Source organism: Notothenia rossii, assembly GCF_949606895.1.
Source record: "Notothenia rossii genome assembly, chromosome: 6".
In the NCBI taxonomy this organism is placed as follows: Eukaryota; Metazoa; Chordata; class Actinopteri; order Perciformes; family Nototheniidae; genus Notothenia; species Notothenia rossii.
In genome coordinates, this window is record NC_136909.1 from 42,937,536 (window position 1) to 42,953,006 (window position 15,471).

The following is a 15,471-nucleotide window of genomic DNA, read 5'->3' on the forward strand; positions in this document are numbered from 1 at the left end:
ATGGTTCCCTGCTTCCCCCTCCTGAGGTGTCGGACAGTTTTCCAGAACAACTTTGGTGCCGCCCGAAAGTCTTTTTCCATGTCTTCTCCGAACTTCTCCCACACCCGCTGCTTTGCCTCGGCCACGGCTGAGGCTGCTGCCCTTCGGGCCTGTCGGTACCTTGCAACTGCCTCGGGAGTCCCCCGGGATAACAAATCCCTGAAGGCCTCCTTCTTCAGTCGGACGGCTTCCCCACCGGTGTCCACCAGGAGGTTCGAGGGTTACCGCCCCTTGAGGCACCTAGGACCTTGAGACCACAGCTCCCCGCCGCGGCTTCGGCAATAGAGGCTTTGAACACCGAGCACTCTGGTTCAATGTCCCCAAACTCCACAGGAATGCCCGAAAAACTCCGCCGGAGGTGTGAGTTGAAGGCCTCCTGAACTTGGGCCTCCTCCAGACGTTCCCAGTTCACCCGAACTACACGTTTGGGCTTACCAGGTCTATCCAGAGGCTTCCCCCGCCACTCGACCCAACTCACCACCAGATGGTGATCAGTTGACAACTCCGCCCCTCTCTTTACCCGAGTGTCCAAAACATACGGCCTCAGGTCCGATGATACGATAACAAAATCGATCAAGGACCTTCTGCCTAGGGTGCTCTGGTACCACGTACACTTATGAGCATCCTTATGTTCGAACATGGTGTTTGTTATGGCCAATCCATGACTAGCACAGAAGTCCAGTAACAAACCACCACTCCGGTTCAGATCAGGGGGGCCGTTCCTCCCAATCACTCCCCTCCAAGTGTCTCCATCATTGCCCTGTGCGTTGAAGTCTCCCAGCAAGATTAAAGAGTCCCCTTCAGGAGCCCCATACAGGACTCTTTCCAGGGTCTCCAAGAAGGCCGTATACTCTGAACTGCTGTTGAGTGCATAAGCACACACAACAGTCAGAGTTTTCCCCCCCCATAACCCGCAGGCGTAGGGAGGCAACCCTCTCGTCCACTGGGGTAGACTCCAACAACGAAGCACCCAACCGGGGACTTTTGAGTATCCCCACACCCGCCCGGCGCCTCACATCTTGAGCAACTCCGGAGAAGAATAGAGTCCAACCCCTATCCAGAAGTAAGGTTCCAGAGCCGACGCTGTGCGTAGAGGTGAGCCCAACCAGATCCAACTGGTAACGCTCCACCTCCCGCACAAGCTCCGACTCCTTCCCCCCCAGAGAGGTGACGTTCCACGTCCCCAAAGCCAGCTTCTGTCGCCCCGGGTCTGGTCCATCGAGACCCTCTGCCTTCACTGCCACCCTTCTGGCAGCGCACCCGACCCCATCGCTGTTTCCCGTAGGTGGTGGGCCCGCGGGACGGAGAAGCGGAGGTGTTGCCCACGTCGCCTTTTCGGGCTGTGCCCGGCCGGGCTCCGTGGCAAGCCCGGCCACCAGACGCTCGCCGACGAGTCCTCCTTCTGGGCCTGGCTCCAGAAGGGGACCCCGGGCTTCCTCCGGGCCGGGTATCCTCACTTTGTGTGTCGTCTTTCATGAGGTCTTGTGAACCAATCTTAGTCTGGCCCCTTGCCTGAGACCACTGTAACACTGTATCACTAACTAGTTTGGCAATATTATTCCGTGCATGTGTTAAAAACCTTATTTCCATTTGATTCATTGGATTACTCGCGTGAATGTTTAGCACGTAAATGCTTTTGTTTTTAAAACCGTCCGACCTCGACTACAAAACCATCAACCAGTTGCATAGGATTAAAAAATGTCAACACTCACTCACCCAGTCTTAAACATTCCCAAAGAAGTGCCTCTGTCTCTCGTTGTGCTGGATGAAGTCACTGGCGACGAGTAAACCCAAAATAGTCCCAAACAGGCGCAGAGGCATTTTTCTTTTTTACTAGTTGTCCGAATTCGGGGCCGGCAAATTCTGCCGCCATCTTGCTCAGCTCTGTGCTGAGCTCTGAGAGCGGGAAAGACGGACTGCCCTCCCCTGCCCTCTGCTGGCGCGTGCTGTGCATTACAACCAATGTCGTCCCTGTCAAAACTCCTTGTCAGTGTAATAGAATGAAACGCATTTGTGATTCGGCGCACAGTCTGTGACGTCACGGTATTGAAAATCATACCGACGGTATTTCGAAATACCCTGGTATACCGTAATACCGTCATACCGCCCAAGCCTACCACACACTATCACTGAATAGCTTAACTTAGCTAACTAGCTAGCTGTAGCATTAGCTCCATTTCTGAACAGCATAACAGATAAAAACGGGACATCAATAGACTAATTAACACACTGACTCAGCAGGACACTATGCATACAATCTCATAACATTACCAACACTAAAGATCTGCATATATGCTCACATTCTTCACGAACGCATTCTCTCTTTGACGGTAATTATGTAGGTGACGATGCGACCGCAATAATGTCCTGTCATCAAACGCACATGGGTAAACAGCTCGAGGACCCGTAGCTGCGCTAATTAGCTGTCCCCAAATGTGCCTGACCAAAAAACACAAACGATACAACGCAGACCACTGAAAACAAGGGGAATTTACAACAATAGGTGTGTGGGCTGTCTTCCATTTTGACACAAAGAACAATGTTATAATAAACATACATACATAGGCCAACTGTATGTTAAATGGATATATCCGCCTTCTTTCATTTATCTTTCCATTCCCATAACAATATACATAAAGAAATTGCATATTTTGGACATAGTTCAAATGGTGATTAATCATGATTAATTAATTTTTAAACTGTGATTTATCTGATTAAAAATGTTAATCGTTTGACAGACCTTATATAATCTGATGACTAAAAAAGACTCAACATTTTTCATTGACAAAAAGTAGACTAAAATAATTTATTTTCTTTGACTAAAATAAGACTAAAATGCTCAGACTTTTAGTCAACTAAAACTTGACTAAATAAAAACAGGATGAAGCGGACTAAATATGACTAAAACTAAAAAGGAAATTTAACACAGGAATAAGACTAAAACTAAATTAAAAAAATAGCTGACAAAATGAACACTACCTCTGAAGTGATTTGGGTGGAAATGGGGGTTTTACCGTTTCTCTGGAACCCATTGGTCGATTTTGGTGATTGACATCTCTTTCTGACCGTTAGAGCCAATAGAATCGAAGGGGAATTTCCCAACACACACGGTAAAAAAAAAAAAGGTGGGGACTTTGCGCATACAGGTTTGCATCAGAGTGAACCTATCTCTCGCTCTGACATCTGGAAACGGAAAAGCAGGATTATAGTTTATGGATTATCAGAAATCATTTCAAAGGGACACAGACACATTGGATTAACCTATGGATTAATTTCAGCAGCGTTTTTATCGTTTTAATGCCATTGAAGACCACTTTTGACCCGACAACGACACAGGTAAGCCATGTTAGCGTTTTTAGCTACCTAGCGCTACATGTTTTGATGTCTTTTTTTGTTTATAAAGTCACAAGTTCTTATCATATAGTGATAATGTATGTACCCATCGATTCTGTGTCATCTCACGATGTGAATCGAAGTGTTGGATGTGCAGAAAGGATAAATAAAAAGGTTTTATGAGTGAGTTTGGGTGCAGTAATCTGTTAGCATGTTTCGCTCGTTGCTAATTCAGAGGCTCAGCGTTAGCATTGTGTTTTTTTTTTTGAAAAATAAATAAAAATGATCAGTTGGATGAGTTTCTTCCCGTTACATGGATATAAAACATTCATAGTTTATTAAATGAACATGCCCTCAGACACCATTTCCTGCAAGATCTTGCGGGAGGGCCCCGGTAACAGGGTCTCTCGGGCTTAACAGGTTAAACAATAAGGTGCTTTTTAACAGCAGTATTCCCCTTACAGCAGTTAAAATATTTCTTGTAAATCTCAACTTCAACATTAATTTATGTAATCAAATCAAATATAAAACCAAAGATATTTGCCACTGCATTAATGTGTTATCTAGTTGGTTACAAATAACTCCTCCGTCTGAAGAGATGTAAAATGTCCTCGTCAGAGTTTGGTACCTTCCTCCATGTTTCTGTCCCCGCCACTTGTTTCTGATTCCGTTCATGTGAGCGCTGCAGCAGTCTTAGGACCGCCCCCTATGCTCTCATTGGCTGAGACGCATGATGATTCCCATCCTAAGCCAATATTGATCAACATCCCACCTATGACCCATGTTTGGTCTGTATGTGTATTCAGAGCCAGTGAGCAACGGGCTTTCTAAATAATAATAATAATAATAATAATAATAAAAAAGACGTTTCTGTGCGATAACATTTTTGCCGGCGATAATAACAAGTTAACTTGCCCAGCCCTGGTTTTTGTACAAAAGCATAAACAGATTATTTCTTCCCTCAGTATCATCAGTTCTTAAAGTTAAACAGTAAACTACCATCACTTAAAATGATTATTGTTGCTCCCTCAAGTTGAGCATCACCACGGGGTGCGGGGCCGATGCAGGCCCTGAACTCACCACTCAGCAGCTCGATCCAGCTCTGCACGGTCTCGGGGGGCTGAGTGTCTTTGATGTGTTTGAGTGCTTCGTCCAGGAGCACGTCACCCGTCGGAGCGTCTGACTTACAGATCACCTGCACGGTCAGAATGATGACGGTTACAAAGTGTTATCAGAGAAAAGACGCTGACATTGACACAAGCTTCAGTTTTTTCGTTAATTCTCTACTAACATCGCTGAGTGACATTCGCCGTCAAATCTCACACGGAAACTGATGGCAGGTCAGTTGTAAAGTGTGTGTTGTTTGGTCAAGAAAATATGTGAAGACGATATCAAATGCTAGAGGCCCAAGCTGACATATTTAAATTAAATGTTTTGTTCAACCAACAGCCCAAATTTCAAATATTGTTTGTTTGTTTATTTATTTAAAAAGGACAGTGCACATTAATCCACGTTGTTGTAAATGAGCCAGTATTAGCCAGCAGGCTAATTTTCAACTGTTGTCCTTGGCAAGATGTTAAATAACCACAACAAGACTAGAGAAATAAAAACATAATTAAATAGAATACAACAGCAGTACAACAATAAATAGGAACAGACAAACATGCAAACAGATGAAATACTATGATACAGTTAAAAGTGTTCACATTTTTGATTGCTTAAAAGCCAGTTCTTATGATAGTGGTTAAATGTATGATAGGAGGTGTTATTCCTTATCTGTATTGGTATTATGTTCCAGAGTGTTGATGCCCTCACAGAGAAACACTCTTTACCAAAGGAACTGGACCTAAGAGGGACTACACAGTCTTATTTTAGGGCAGACCTTGTGGTTCTGCTGTTTGAATTTTTTTTCTGCTGTATAAAAGTGCAAGAGTGGTGGGGGTGCCTTGCCGTTTATAATCTTAGAAATGTTTCATCTCACATTGACATACAACAGAGAAAAGCAGAAATTCCTCAGATTGCAGAAGCTGATTAAAACAAACAACGTGTTGTAAATGCGTTAATTAATCCGAGTACATTATGACAATAACTGGAAAACTCCTAAACACATACACTCCTTTGGTTTCACTCTGCGCTTTACAAATAACGATGAAGGAATATGGAACAGTAAGGAGTTTAGGCATGTAGAGAATAGAGTTGAGTGGAAACTTTCCTTCTGGAATACACTTACCATATCATAGACAGAAAGCATCCATTAGTTTTCAAAAATATCTATAAATGTTTCAAATACATAGACTTTACAAGTTGAATAGCTTGCAAATTGATTAATGGGTAAGCTTTGAAATGTCAAGCCAACAATGAGCACTTTGTGCAAAGCTAGGGTCTAAACACATTGGGTTTTTAAATAAATGTTTACAAGAATACTGGAATAGGATAATGCCTGCTCAATGATTCTACAACCACAGGTAGCTGAAAACTAGCAGAAGATGTTAATAAATAATAAACTGTGTACTTTTCTTTAGGTAACCTGGTAATCAAAATATAATTCATCTCAACTATATACTCTTCGGTATTATGATGCCTGCAGTCAGTAAGCTCAGACAGTCCACATAAGACCTAGTATTGTTTTTATATGTGCCCCCCTTGGCCCAAATAAGTTCCCTTTAAAAAAAAAAAAAATTGTGCTAAGTCTAAGTCTTTGGAACACTGGTAGAGTTAGTTGTTACGAGTTTGTTGAAGCTGGTTGTGAATAACTGTGCCGGTTGCAATACAAGTAGGTGGTAGAAGCACAGATTAAGACAAACGAAGAAAAAAAGCTGCACAAGCAGAAACAGGCGTCCTACCTTCCTGGCCAGCAGACCTTTCCTCCTCATGCCACACGCCTCCAGCTGCAGACGTCCTCGCAGAGCCAGCTCGATCAGCATGCACCCCCGCAGCCCTGATGAGATGCAGTCATTCCAGAATGAGGTGTAGCCCTGCAACAAGGAAACACATGTAAGAATCCTGGTGTGTCAACTGTGCAACTGCTAAACTAACAGAAGAGCTCACTGGACCCAGACTGGCTGCCAGGAGAATTGCTGTTGCTCAAGCGGATAAGCCCAGTGAGTAAACAGATACTTTGAAAACAACACCTACAGTTCCTGTCAGTCAAGTCATAGACATGAGTGTTAAAAAAGTTAGAGAAAGCTTTACAGAAACACAAGCAAATAAAACCAAAAGAGCTGATGCAGATTTTAAACACAGAAACGAAAGTAACTCGATACCAATCTAATACGTTTTCGGCTGAAAAACAACCATGAGCTTTCAACCGTATTGCACTCGGTATATTTAGGCAATGCTTATTTGTATAGGGGCCGGGGGAAGTATGAATGATAAACCAATGCCATACCACAGCATTTACAGCCTGAGCAAATTAGCAACGCCTATCCCTAAATACTCTACTTTACAAACATCCGGTTGCAACCAGTAAGCACTAAATCAAACTGTTAATGTTGGGGAATCTAACTTAGTCATCAAACTGCCTTATCCACACTCAATTTTTAGTGAAAAAGGATGAAGAAGCCTTCCTATAAAATGCAAAAATGCTGGTCAAGTATCCTTAGGTATGTGCATTGCTTTGTGTGCAGTATCAGGTTTTTCTCCATCAATTCCTGCAACAGAGTTGGTTGCAAGTTTGGAATGTGTCAGTCAGTCAAAAGTCAAATTGGAAGTTAAACAAATCAGCTTTTGATATTGATTTTTGTTTTTTGTAAATCGGTGTGAACAAATCCGAATCAACTCCACTGGGATACGATGTGTCAGAATACAAATTAAAAACAAGACAGGAAATAGTACAAGTGGGTTGACAATACTTTAGAATTCTCTCACGAGTACACTTTTTAATGAGTGATAAGGTCACATTAAAGACTGACCCTATAGCAGAAGATTGACATTCAGCATTCCTGTTATCTAACATGTTTACCAGACTGTACAAACCAACAGATCATTAACACATGGCCATTTGTTTGAGTTACTCTGGCCACTGTTTGTAATCGTTTTCCCTGTATTCATTTAAGCTAACTAGCAAGCTAGCATCAGCATACCGATAGGCACAAAAGTCCCAAGAAACACTATCTGTCACAAGACAATATCCAATTCCCTGACCGCCACTGCTGAGTTATGTTATTAGTCAAAACCGTGTTTAGACTCAAGGCATAAACAGCTCGGCCTGCAGCTCTGAGGTCCATTATTATTGTTAGCTATAGCTAGCGTTATAGCAAACAAGGGCACTAACGTTAGCTTGGGCAACATACCATCGTCTAATGTTAAGATTTACCTTCATGTTACTGCGTTAGAGACCAGGATGTATCTGCTATTACCTCTCGGTCCTTCAGTCCTAACAACAGCACTTCTTCCATCAAGGTGAGACGTGTTTCTTTGGAGTCTCCGGTATCGTCATCATCCGGCTCGTCTCCCCGGCGGGGCTCCTCGTCCTCCTCGCCGTCCGGATGGTCTTTGTCGGCGGCGTTGCGCGAGGCTTCGGTCCGCCTCTGCACCAGGCCCGAGCTCCGTTGAACCAAGGAAGTCATGTCTGCCGGCAACTCTGCGAAACAACGACGAAAACAGCACGCCTTGGACTGCACTGCCCGAGATGTTTGACTCAATTACTCGTTGTCAACCATAAAACATTCACCTCGAGTGTTTTGAGAATTGACTACTGCGGCCTGAGAAGCCTTGTCATCTGGAGTCCAGTTCCCTTTCCTTGACTTCGTCCGCTGCAATATACTGTGTATCTAATATGGCGCCGTGTGGTGATGTGGTACCGAAATCCTCCAGCAGGTAGAAACCGAGATAATCTGAATACCGCAAACAGGATCTAATTTAAAGTCAGGTTTAATGCCACATCATCTTTTTTACACTCAATATTAACAACAGTAGTGGTGTAAAGTAACCAAGTAAATGTACTCAAGGACTATTCTTAAGTACAATTCTTAGGTAGGCCTACTTGTAGGCCTACTTTACTTGAGTATTTCAAATGTTTGCATTTTGAATCCAGGACTTTTATTTTTAAGTTAAGATAAGATATCTGATTGATCACATTCCAAGAGAAACTATATGGAGCAAAGAGTTCTCTGCCAGCCAGAGGTGATTTGTTGTACACTGTTATGGCAGTAGGCAGGAATGTTTTCCTGTATCGGTCCTTGTGACAGCGGAGCTGCAGCAGTCTGTTGAAGAAGGAGCTCCGCTGTCTGTCCAGCTGCAGGTGGGGAGGATGGGTGGGGGCTATGGGTGGGGTTATCTGTCTGTCCAGCTGCAGGAGGAGAGGGGGGGGGGGGGGTTATCTGTCTGTCCAGCTGCAGGTGGAGAGGATGGGTGGGGTGAGCTTATCTGTCTGTCCAGCTGCAGGGGGGGGGGGGCTGGACAACAGCCTGTTCAGTGTCTCTTCTCCACCACAGCTTCAAAAGGGTCCAGCTTGATGCCGATGACAGACCCAGCTTTCCTGATCAGTTTATTGATCCTGCTGGTGTCCCCGGCTCTGATGCTGCCCCCCCCCCCCCCGACCGCAGCAAAGAAGAGAGCACTGGAACGACAGACTGGTAGAAGATCTCCAGCATCTTGCTGCACATGTGGAAGGATCTCAGCTTCCTCAGAAAATAGAGTCTGCTCATCCCCTTCTTGTACACAGCGTCAGTGTTGATCCTGATCCTCCAGTTCAGTCCGTTGTCTAAGTGCACTCCCAGGTACTTGTAGTCCTCCACAACAGCCACATCCTCTCCCAGAATGCACAGGGGCTGAGGAGACGTCCTCCTGAAATCAATGACCATCTCTCTGGTCTTGGCCACATTCAGAAGCAGATGATGTATTCTAGTCCACTCCACAAAACCACCGTCGACAGAGTATTCCTACACTGTTACTTCTACAGTATACTTTTACTCAAGTACAAGATCTGAGATCCCACCTTTCCATCTTATTACACAAAACATTAACAACAGTATATTTATCACAATATGTTTTCAATGTAGTGGTTAACAGTGTTACCCACAATTATAACCACCATACTTACATTTATAATAAGAAATTATGTGGCACACAAGCCTAACCCTGCTTACATCTAGATGTGTTATCACATATCATAAATACATGTAGAAATATATAAATATATACATTAATATAGGAATGAATATATGTATGAATGAATAAATACAGAAATAAATAGATACAAAAATAGATACAGAGGTAATTTCATCGAGCAAGTGTTAAAATAAATATAGAAAAAAGTTAATTAATACATTTATACAGATATAAATACATCTATAAATTAACATAGGAATACAATTGATAAATACAGACATAAATAAAAGCAAATGTGAATTAAAACATGACTAAATACATCTGGAAATAAATACAAATAATAAATGAATGCTGAAATAAATATTTACATTTATATTATAAATACATCTATACATGAATAAATAAATATGTAGTACATTTGAGTGATACCAGAGGGTTAGTCTAAAACTGTGTTGATCAATTAGGAGAGCCACATAAGTAAATCTGCTTCTATAAAATGCAGTTGCAATGAAAATGTTTTATGGTGAATTCAGGTTTTAGTTAACACATGTGTTGTATGTTTGTGTCTTTGTTCAGGCCTCTGAAGATGCCAAGAGGGACCTGGCAAACACAGTCATGGGCATATACACACTTTAAAGAGATGTGGATGGGCAGCCAGAGGACGTGGGAATTGTCATCGAAGGCAATATAGTCATGGACAACTTGGGCAGCTTGATTGTGGGGTTTGTCATGCTATTGGGATTTATTTATGCCCTGGCTGGATTTGAGCTCTCAAACACACCTTCGAGTTCATGCAGAAGGTAGTGATGAATCTGGATGGGCACAAGCTGAATGGTAAAATAGAAAGTCTGAAGATCAAGTTTTTCGATTGAAATGTGAAAAAGAAGTGACTCATGAGTTCATTGTTGTCATTCTATTCACGAGTTTCCTAATCAGAGCAGATTAAGCAGTTATATCAATCATTTCTTCTGTGCTTTTCTGTATTTGTTTGTTTCAACCGTAACACTCTATTTCCATATGTTGGTGTTTGCACTCGTTATGATATGTGTTATTTCCCTGTTAGAAGAGCAGTGCATACTCATATACCCTGATAAACCTGTTAAGCCCGAGAGACCCCGGTACCGGGGTACTGTCGCAACATCTTGCAGGAAACAGTGTCTGAGGGCATGTTCATTTAATAAACTATGAATGTTTTTATATCCATGTAACGGGAAAAAACTCATCTAACTGATTATTTAAAAAAAAAAAAAAAAAAAAAAAAACACAATGCTAACGCTGAGCCTCTGAATTAGCAACGAGCGAAAAATGCTAACAGATGACTGCACTGAAATTCACTCACAAAACCTTATTATTTATCTTTGGTGCACACCCAACACATCGTTTCACATCGTGAGGTGACACAAAATCGAAGGGTACCCTCATTATCACTCAATTATACGAACTCACGGAGATAAGAACAAGAACAGACATCAAAACATATGGCGCTAGGTAGCTAAAAACGCTAACATGGCTCACCTGCATCGTAGTCTGGTCAAAAGTGGTCTTCAATGGCATTAAAACGATAAAAACGCTGCTGAAATTAATCCATAGGTTAATCCAATGTGTCTGTGTCCCTTTGAAATGATTTCTGATCATCCATGAGCAATAAACCTGCTTTTCGGTTTCCAGATGTCAGAGCTAGAGCTATAGCGCTTCACTCTCATGCAAAACTGCGTCCGCGAAGCCCCCACCTTTTTGTTTTACCATGTGTGTGAGTGGGGAGATTCTTCGATTCTATTGGCTCTAACGGTCAGAAAGAGATGTCAATCACCAAAATCGACAAATGGGTTCCAGAGAAACGGTCAAAAAAAACCATTTCCACCCAAATCACCTCAGAGGTGGAGTTTTTTTTGCTAAACCTCTCTGAAAAGGTCAAATGTCAATTGTTTTGCATCAATCTTGATACAGTATATGTTGTACTTTGGATTCATAAAGCTTTTAGTCTACTTTACCATCATCCAAGGGTAATTTTCACTATAAGTAAAAAATAATTTTTGGACGGACACTATAATTTACAGTTTTTTACTATGTTCAATCTGAATTTTCTTTAAAATAAAAAACATCTATATTGATTCTGACTTTTATACATCCAACTCACAGGTTTATCCTTACTTTGAGAAAAAATATTATTAATTTAACCCTTTTAGAAGGGAAGATATGGTCATTTGTTCTGGGAATGTCATTTTCGAGCCTGAGACCTGAAAAACAGGTTTAGGGGTAAACTGGCTATATTGTATTCATTGTATTTGGCAAAGGGAGATTTGTAAGTTAATTCTAGGAGTTCCATTTCTCTGCCATTTTTAAAATCGGTATTATCTTTCAGAAAATGTTTTCATCTTTCAGTGTGAATTCATTCATTTTTAAAACACTGTATTGAGTGGAATGGAGGATTGTTTTGAATAATGTGAATTTCAAAATAAAACAAACTAAACCATGTTTTTCTATCATGTGTAACACATTTTTATTAAATTATATTCAACCTCATTATTTAATTTTCAATTGATTAAATAGGATTTAGGTGGACTAGCATTATTTAAATTCATAAAGGTAATGTTATCATTTTACTTAAACTCTATTTGAAAAATTTGAGTTGGACTAACTCATTTACATTTTACTGCAAGGCAGTGGTGGCGCCAGAGATTTTCTCTAGGGGGTGCTGTGGGGTAGCTTGACGTTTCAAAGAGGGTGCTCAAACTTTAAGGGTTTCCCATTAATGCACCAGCGCTACAGTTGAATTTTCTGCTGCAACTCATACTTGTCAACCCTCCCGATTTTCGCGGGAGACTCCCGATTTCATTGCCCTCTCCTGGTTTCCTCCCGGGGTCATATTTCTCCCGCATTTCTCCCGATTTCTGACAAAATCAGATTTACTCAGGACTGTTTCCACTCTGACTTTAATACAGCTACACCATTGTTTGGTTTCCATGGTAACACATCTCTTTAGTAGCGCGCGCAACTGAAAGTCTGAGAGGGTGAGGCAGATAGTCACAGAAAACAGGACAAAAATCGACAACTACTCTAAGCTCACTCCTTTCCTGCCCGCACATATGCTCCATCAAGGATGGTGCTACAGGCCGCAAGGCATTGCACTTAGAACTACAATATAAGCATGTTAATGTTAATCTAACAGCTCCGGCGATCCACTAGCACCCCCCCAGTCCCCCCTCTTGCATTTTGAAATGCTCCCGAAGATCTTTTTTTTAATATTGAAGTTAAAAGCATCAATCTGGTGCACTTTGAGAGCAAAATGAAGAGATCTATGGATACATCTCTCAACATACATATGAAACAGAACTGTAAACAGATTTACTATTTCTTTATAGATATTTTACAAATCCCTCCCCTTTTAAAACGAAACGTTTGAGACCCACTGAGATAACTAGACTAAAGTTAACTATCTAAACACTGAGAGTCCTTTACTTCACCTGAGCTGAGGTTATCTGAGACTCTCAGTCTGACAGGAGAGAGTTCTCCCTCCACTTTGTTGTTGAAAAAGCTCCTTATATCCGTTAGCTTGGCTAGAGCACCAGATGCTAACCACAACGATCTCCGGTAGACCATGGTAGAGACCCACCGGTGCTCGCGCACGCACACAAAATGGCTCGTGCCACACAACACACAGAGCAGATCTTGAATGAAACACAGAGACCCAGAAGTAAGCTACTTCCCTCTCACTTTCAGGTGGTTTTGATTGAGTGTCCACACTTGGACGTTTAAGGACTAAAAAACGATCCATTTGTCACTTTGCTGTTAGCAAATAATTTGGCGCTCCAGCTAACAGGAAGTCACTCAAGTGTCACAAAGTAATTTAGCCTACAGATGTAGCACTGGATTTCGGACTCCAGTTTACAGCTTCCTGCCTACTACCTGCCAAAGACCAGTATAGAGGAATGTTAAGCCCTCCCACTATTTTCCAAGAGGGCGTTGCCAGATTTTCAATTTCAGGTTTTAACCAGGAGATGGCGCTTCATTCACAAATACAGAAAGACAAGTTTCATGGACTTTCAGTTGTGTTTTGAAGAGCATTTGAACACATCCATATTTTAGATCAACTAAAGTATATCTAATCTTGTAATTCAATAATATAGAGTCTTTATATATTAAATAATCATAATGTAAATGTTTACATTACACTTCTTTATTTGTTATGCTCATACTTTAACCTTTACAATCGTTTGCTTTAATATGCAGTATATTTTTGTGTTTGCTTCCTCCTGCTCCCTTTCGGACACATACTGTATGATTTATTATTATTATTAATATGAAGATATTATTAAGATAAGATAAGATGTTACTTTATTGATTGAACATTTTAGTTTAGAATGTGCTGTCCCACGGTAATTCAGAAGGCTCACAGGTCACATTCCGACCATTATTTAAAACAATAGGTGCTTTCACACCGTCTACAGTTTGATTTGTATAGAGGGAGCTCTGTCAGTTTTCGAATTACCCATTTGCTTTCAGGGAGCCCTATTTTTCAGAGCACATCCTGCTACTAAATATGTCACACGCACGCTCTGTTGACCGGCGCAGCAGCACGGATGCGATCAATTGCTATAAAAACACTCTTCTACTAATACAGACGGTGTCACTATGCCGGCGGATGTGGCCGTTGTTGAAGCCTCTTCAGGCTCCGCATCGGCAGGCCTCTCCCTCGGTGTGGAGCTGTCAAGCTCGATCCTAACGCCGCTTACAGCCGGCCAACTAAAAGTTGTTTTCCGTTCACGTTGTCATTTTTAGACTCCTTCGCTTCTTTGCTTGTGAATCCAAAAACTGTGACGCTTGGCTGTTTTCGTTTTGCCATATTTTTTTATTACACAGAGTTAAACAAATATCAATATGAACATTTCAAATACCGCGCCGGCATCACCGCCATAACCATAGCAACGTAAGTAAGAATGCAGCGCCGCCACGTACAGATGGCAACACCCAGACATATTCACAAATATAAAAAAAATATTCAGAAACTGTAATGAACAATAACTATTATTTATTTCAAGAACTGTTATTTACAGAAACTCAACATTTCTAATCTGTGTGACACAAATATGCACGATTGTTTTGGGCTCCCCCTATTTATCTCAAAGTCAGCCATCAAGGGAGCTCCCTCCCTCTTCGGGGGAGCCAAGCTCCACCTAGCTCCCCCCCATTTCGAACAGTGTCTGTGGCTGAATGGCCAGCGATTAGGTGCGGCGCATTTATCATAGGTGATCAGAGCTAACTGCCTGCCGTCAGATTTCATTTAAAAAACAGATCTGATTTTAAGACTAGGCCTATTTCTGCGCTCATAAAGAATGATAAGAATAAGAATAATGCGTATTGAACTAGTTTCATTAATTAGTGAGTTTATTTAACACTAGAACCGCCAATCGGGTCAATTTGTGTGATGTGTGTTGTGTGTGTGCAATGTAACTTTTTTTCAATAAAATATTAAAGTCTCCCAGTCCGTGACTTTTCCTGAAAGTGTGTTATGTAGCACCCTATGTTGTTAAAAATTGCATTCTAATAGCGGGATTTGACTGGTTTAGGTAGGCCTATACAAAAACCTCTGGCGGTTCTAGTGTTAAGGTAATTAGGTACAGTAGAAGCCCTTTTTTATCAGTAACGAATTTAGCAGTTGAACATAAAAGTCAACTAACTGAGGGTCACTTGCAATTACAGTGTTGTTTCTAACTGTAAGCTTGTCACTCAGAGTAACCTACCGTTAATTTAGCTGCTGGAGAAGAAAGATCAAGGGGGGAGGGGGGCAGAGAGCTGTGGTTGATGGGCCATTAGTTGTGTAAATACACAGCTGAGAGCTGCCGTTTCATTCAGACTGTTTAAAAAACTGTAACAACGGACTATTTTTCTTAGCGGGTGCATGTCAATTTAAATCAATACATACAACTATTTTTTAAATCAATACATTCAACTATTTTTTAAATCAATACAAACATTTTCTAAATCTATAAAAGCATTTCAATTAATATTGGGAGTCATGTCGTTACTTTGTTGAGAATGTGGCCGTGT

At 41.5% G+C, this 15,471-nt stretch overlaps 1 protein-coding gene and 1 long non-coding RNA gene across 4 annotated transcripts in view; one reads left to right on the plus strand and one right to left on the minus strand.

The window, feature by feature from the left end:
* golph3a (golgi phosphoprotein 3a) overlaps nt 1–8,144 on the minus strand; it is a 30,896-nt gene extending 22,752 nt beyond the window's left edge. The window contains exons 1-3 of the mRNA XM_079687851.1: nt 7,731–8,144; nt 6,216–6,347; nt 4,453–4,567 (exon numbers count right to left, since the gene is read on the minus strand). Coding sequence (XP_079543977.1) covers nt 4,453–4,567; nt 6,216–6,347; nt 7,731–7,940 — 457 coding nt within the window. The 5' untranslated portion in view covers nt 7,941–8,144. The remainder of the gene's footprint in view (nt 1–4,452; nt 4,568–6,215; nt 6,348–7,730) is intronic.
* Nucleotides 6,337–11,898, plus strand: LOC307043421. 3 transcript variants are annotated; one of them, XR_013809380.1, is made up of 3 exons: nt 6,339–6,473; nt 8,808–9,092; nt 10,000–11,898. It is a non-coding gene; the product is annotated as an uncharacterized lncRNA (long non-coding RNA). The 3 variants fall into 3 exon arrangements; XR_013809381.1 differs by lacking the exon at nt 6,339–6,473 and adding an exon at nt 8,103–8,190; XR_013809379.1 differs by lacking the exon at nt 8,808–9,092 and having other exon boundaries at nt 6,337–6,473.
* The last annotated feature ends 3,573 nt before the right edge of the window (nt 11,899–15,471 follow it).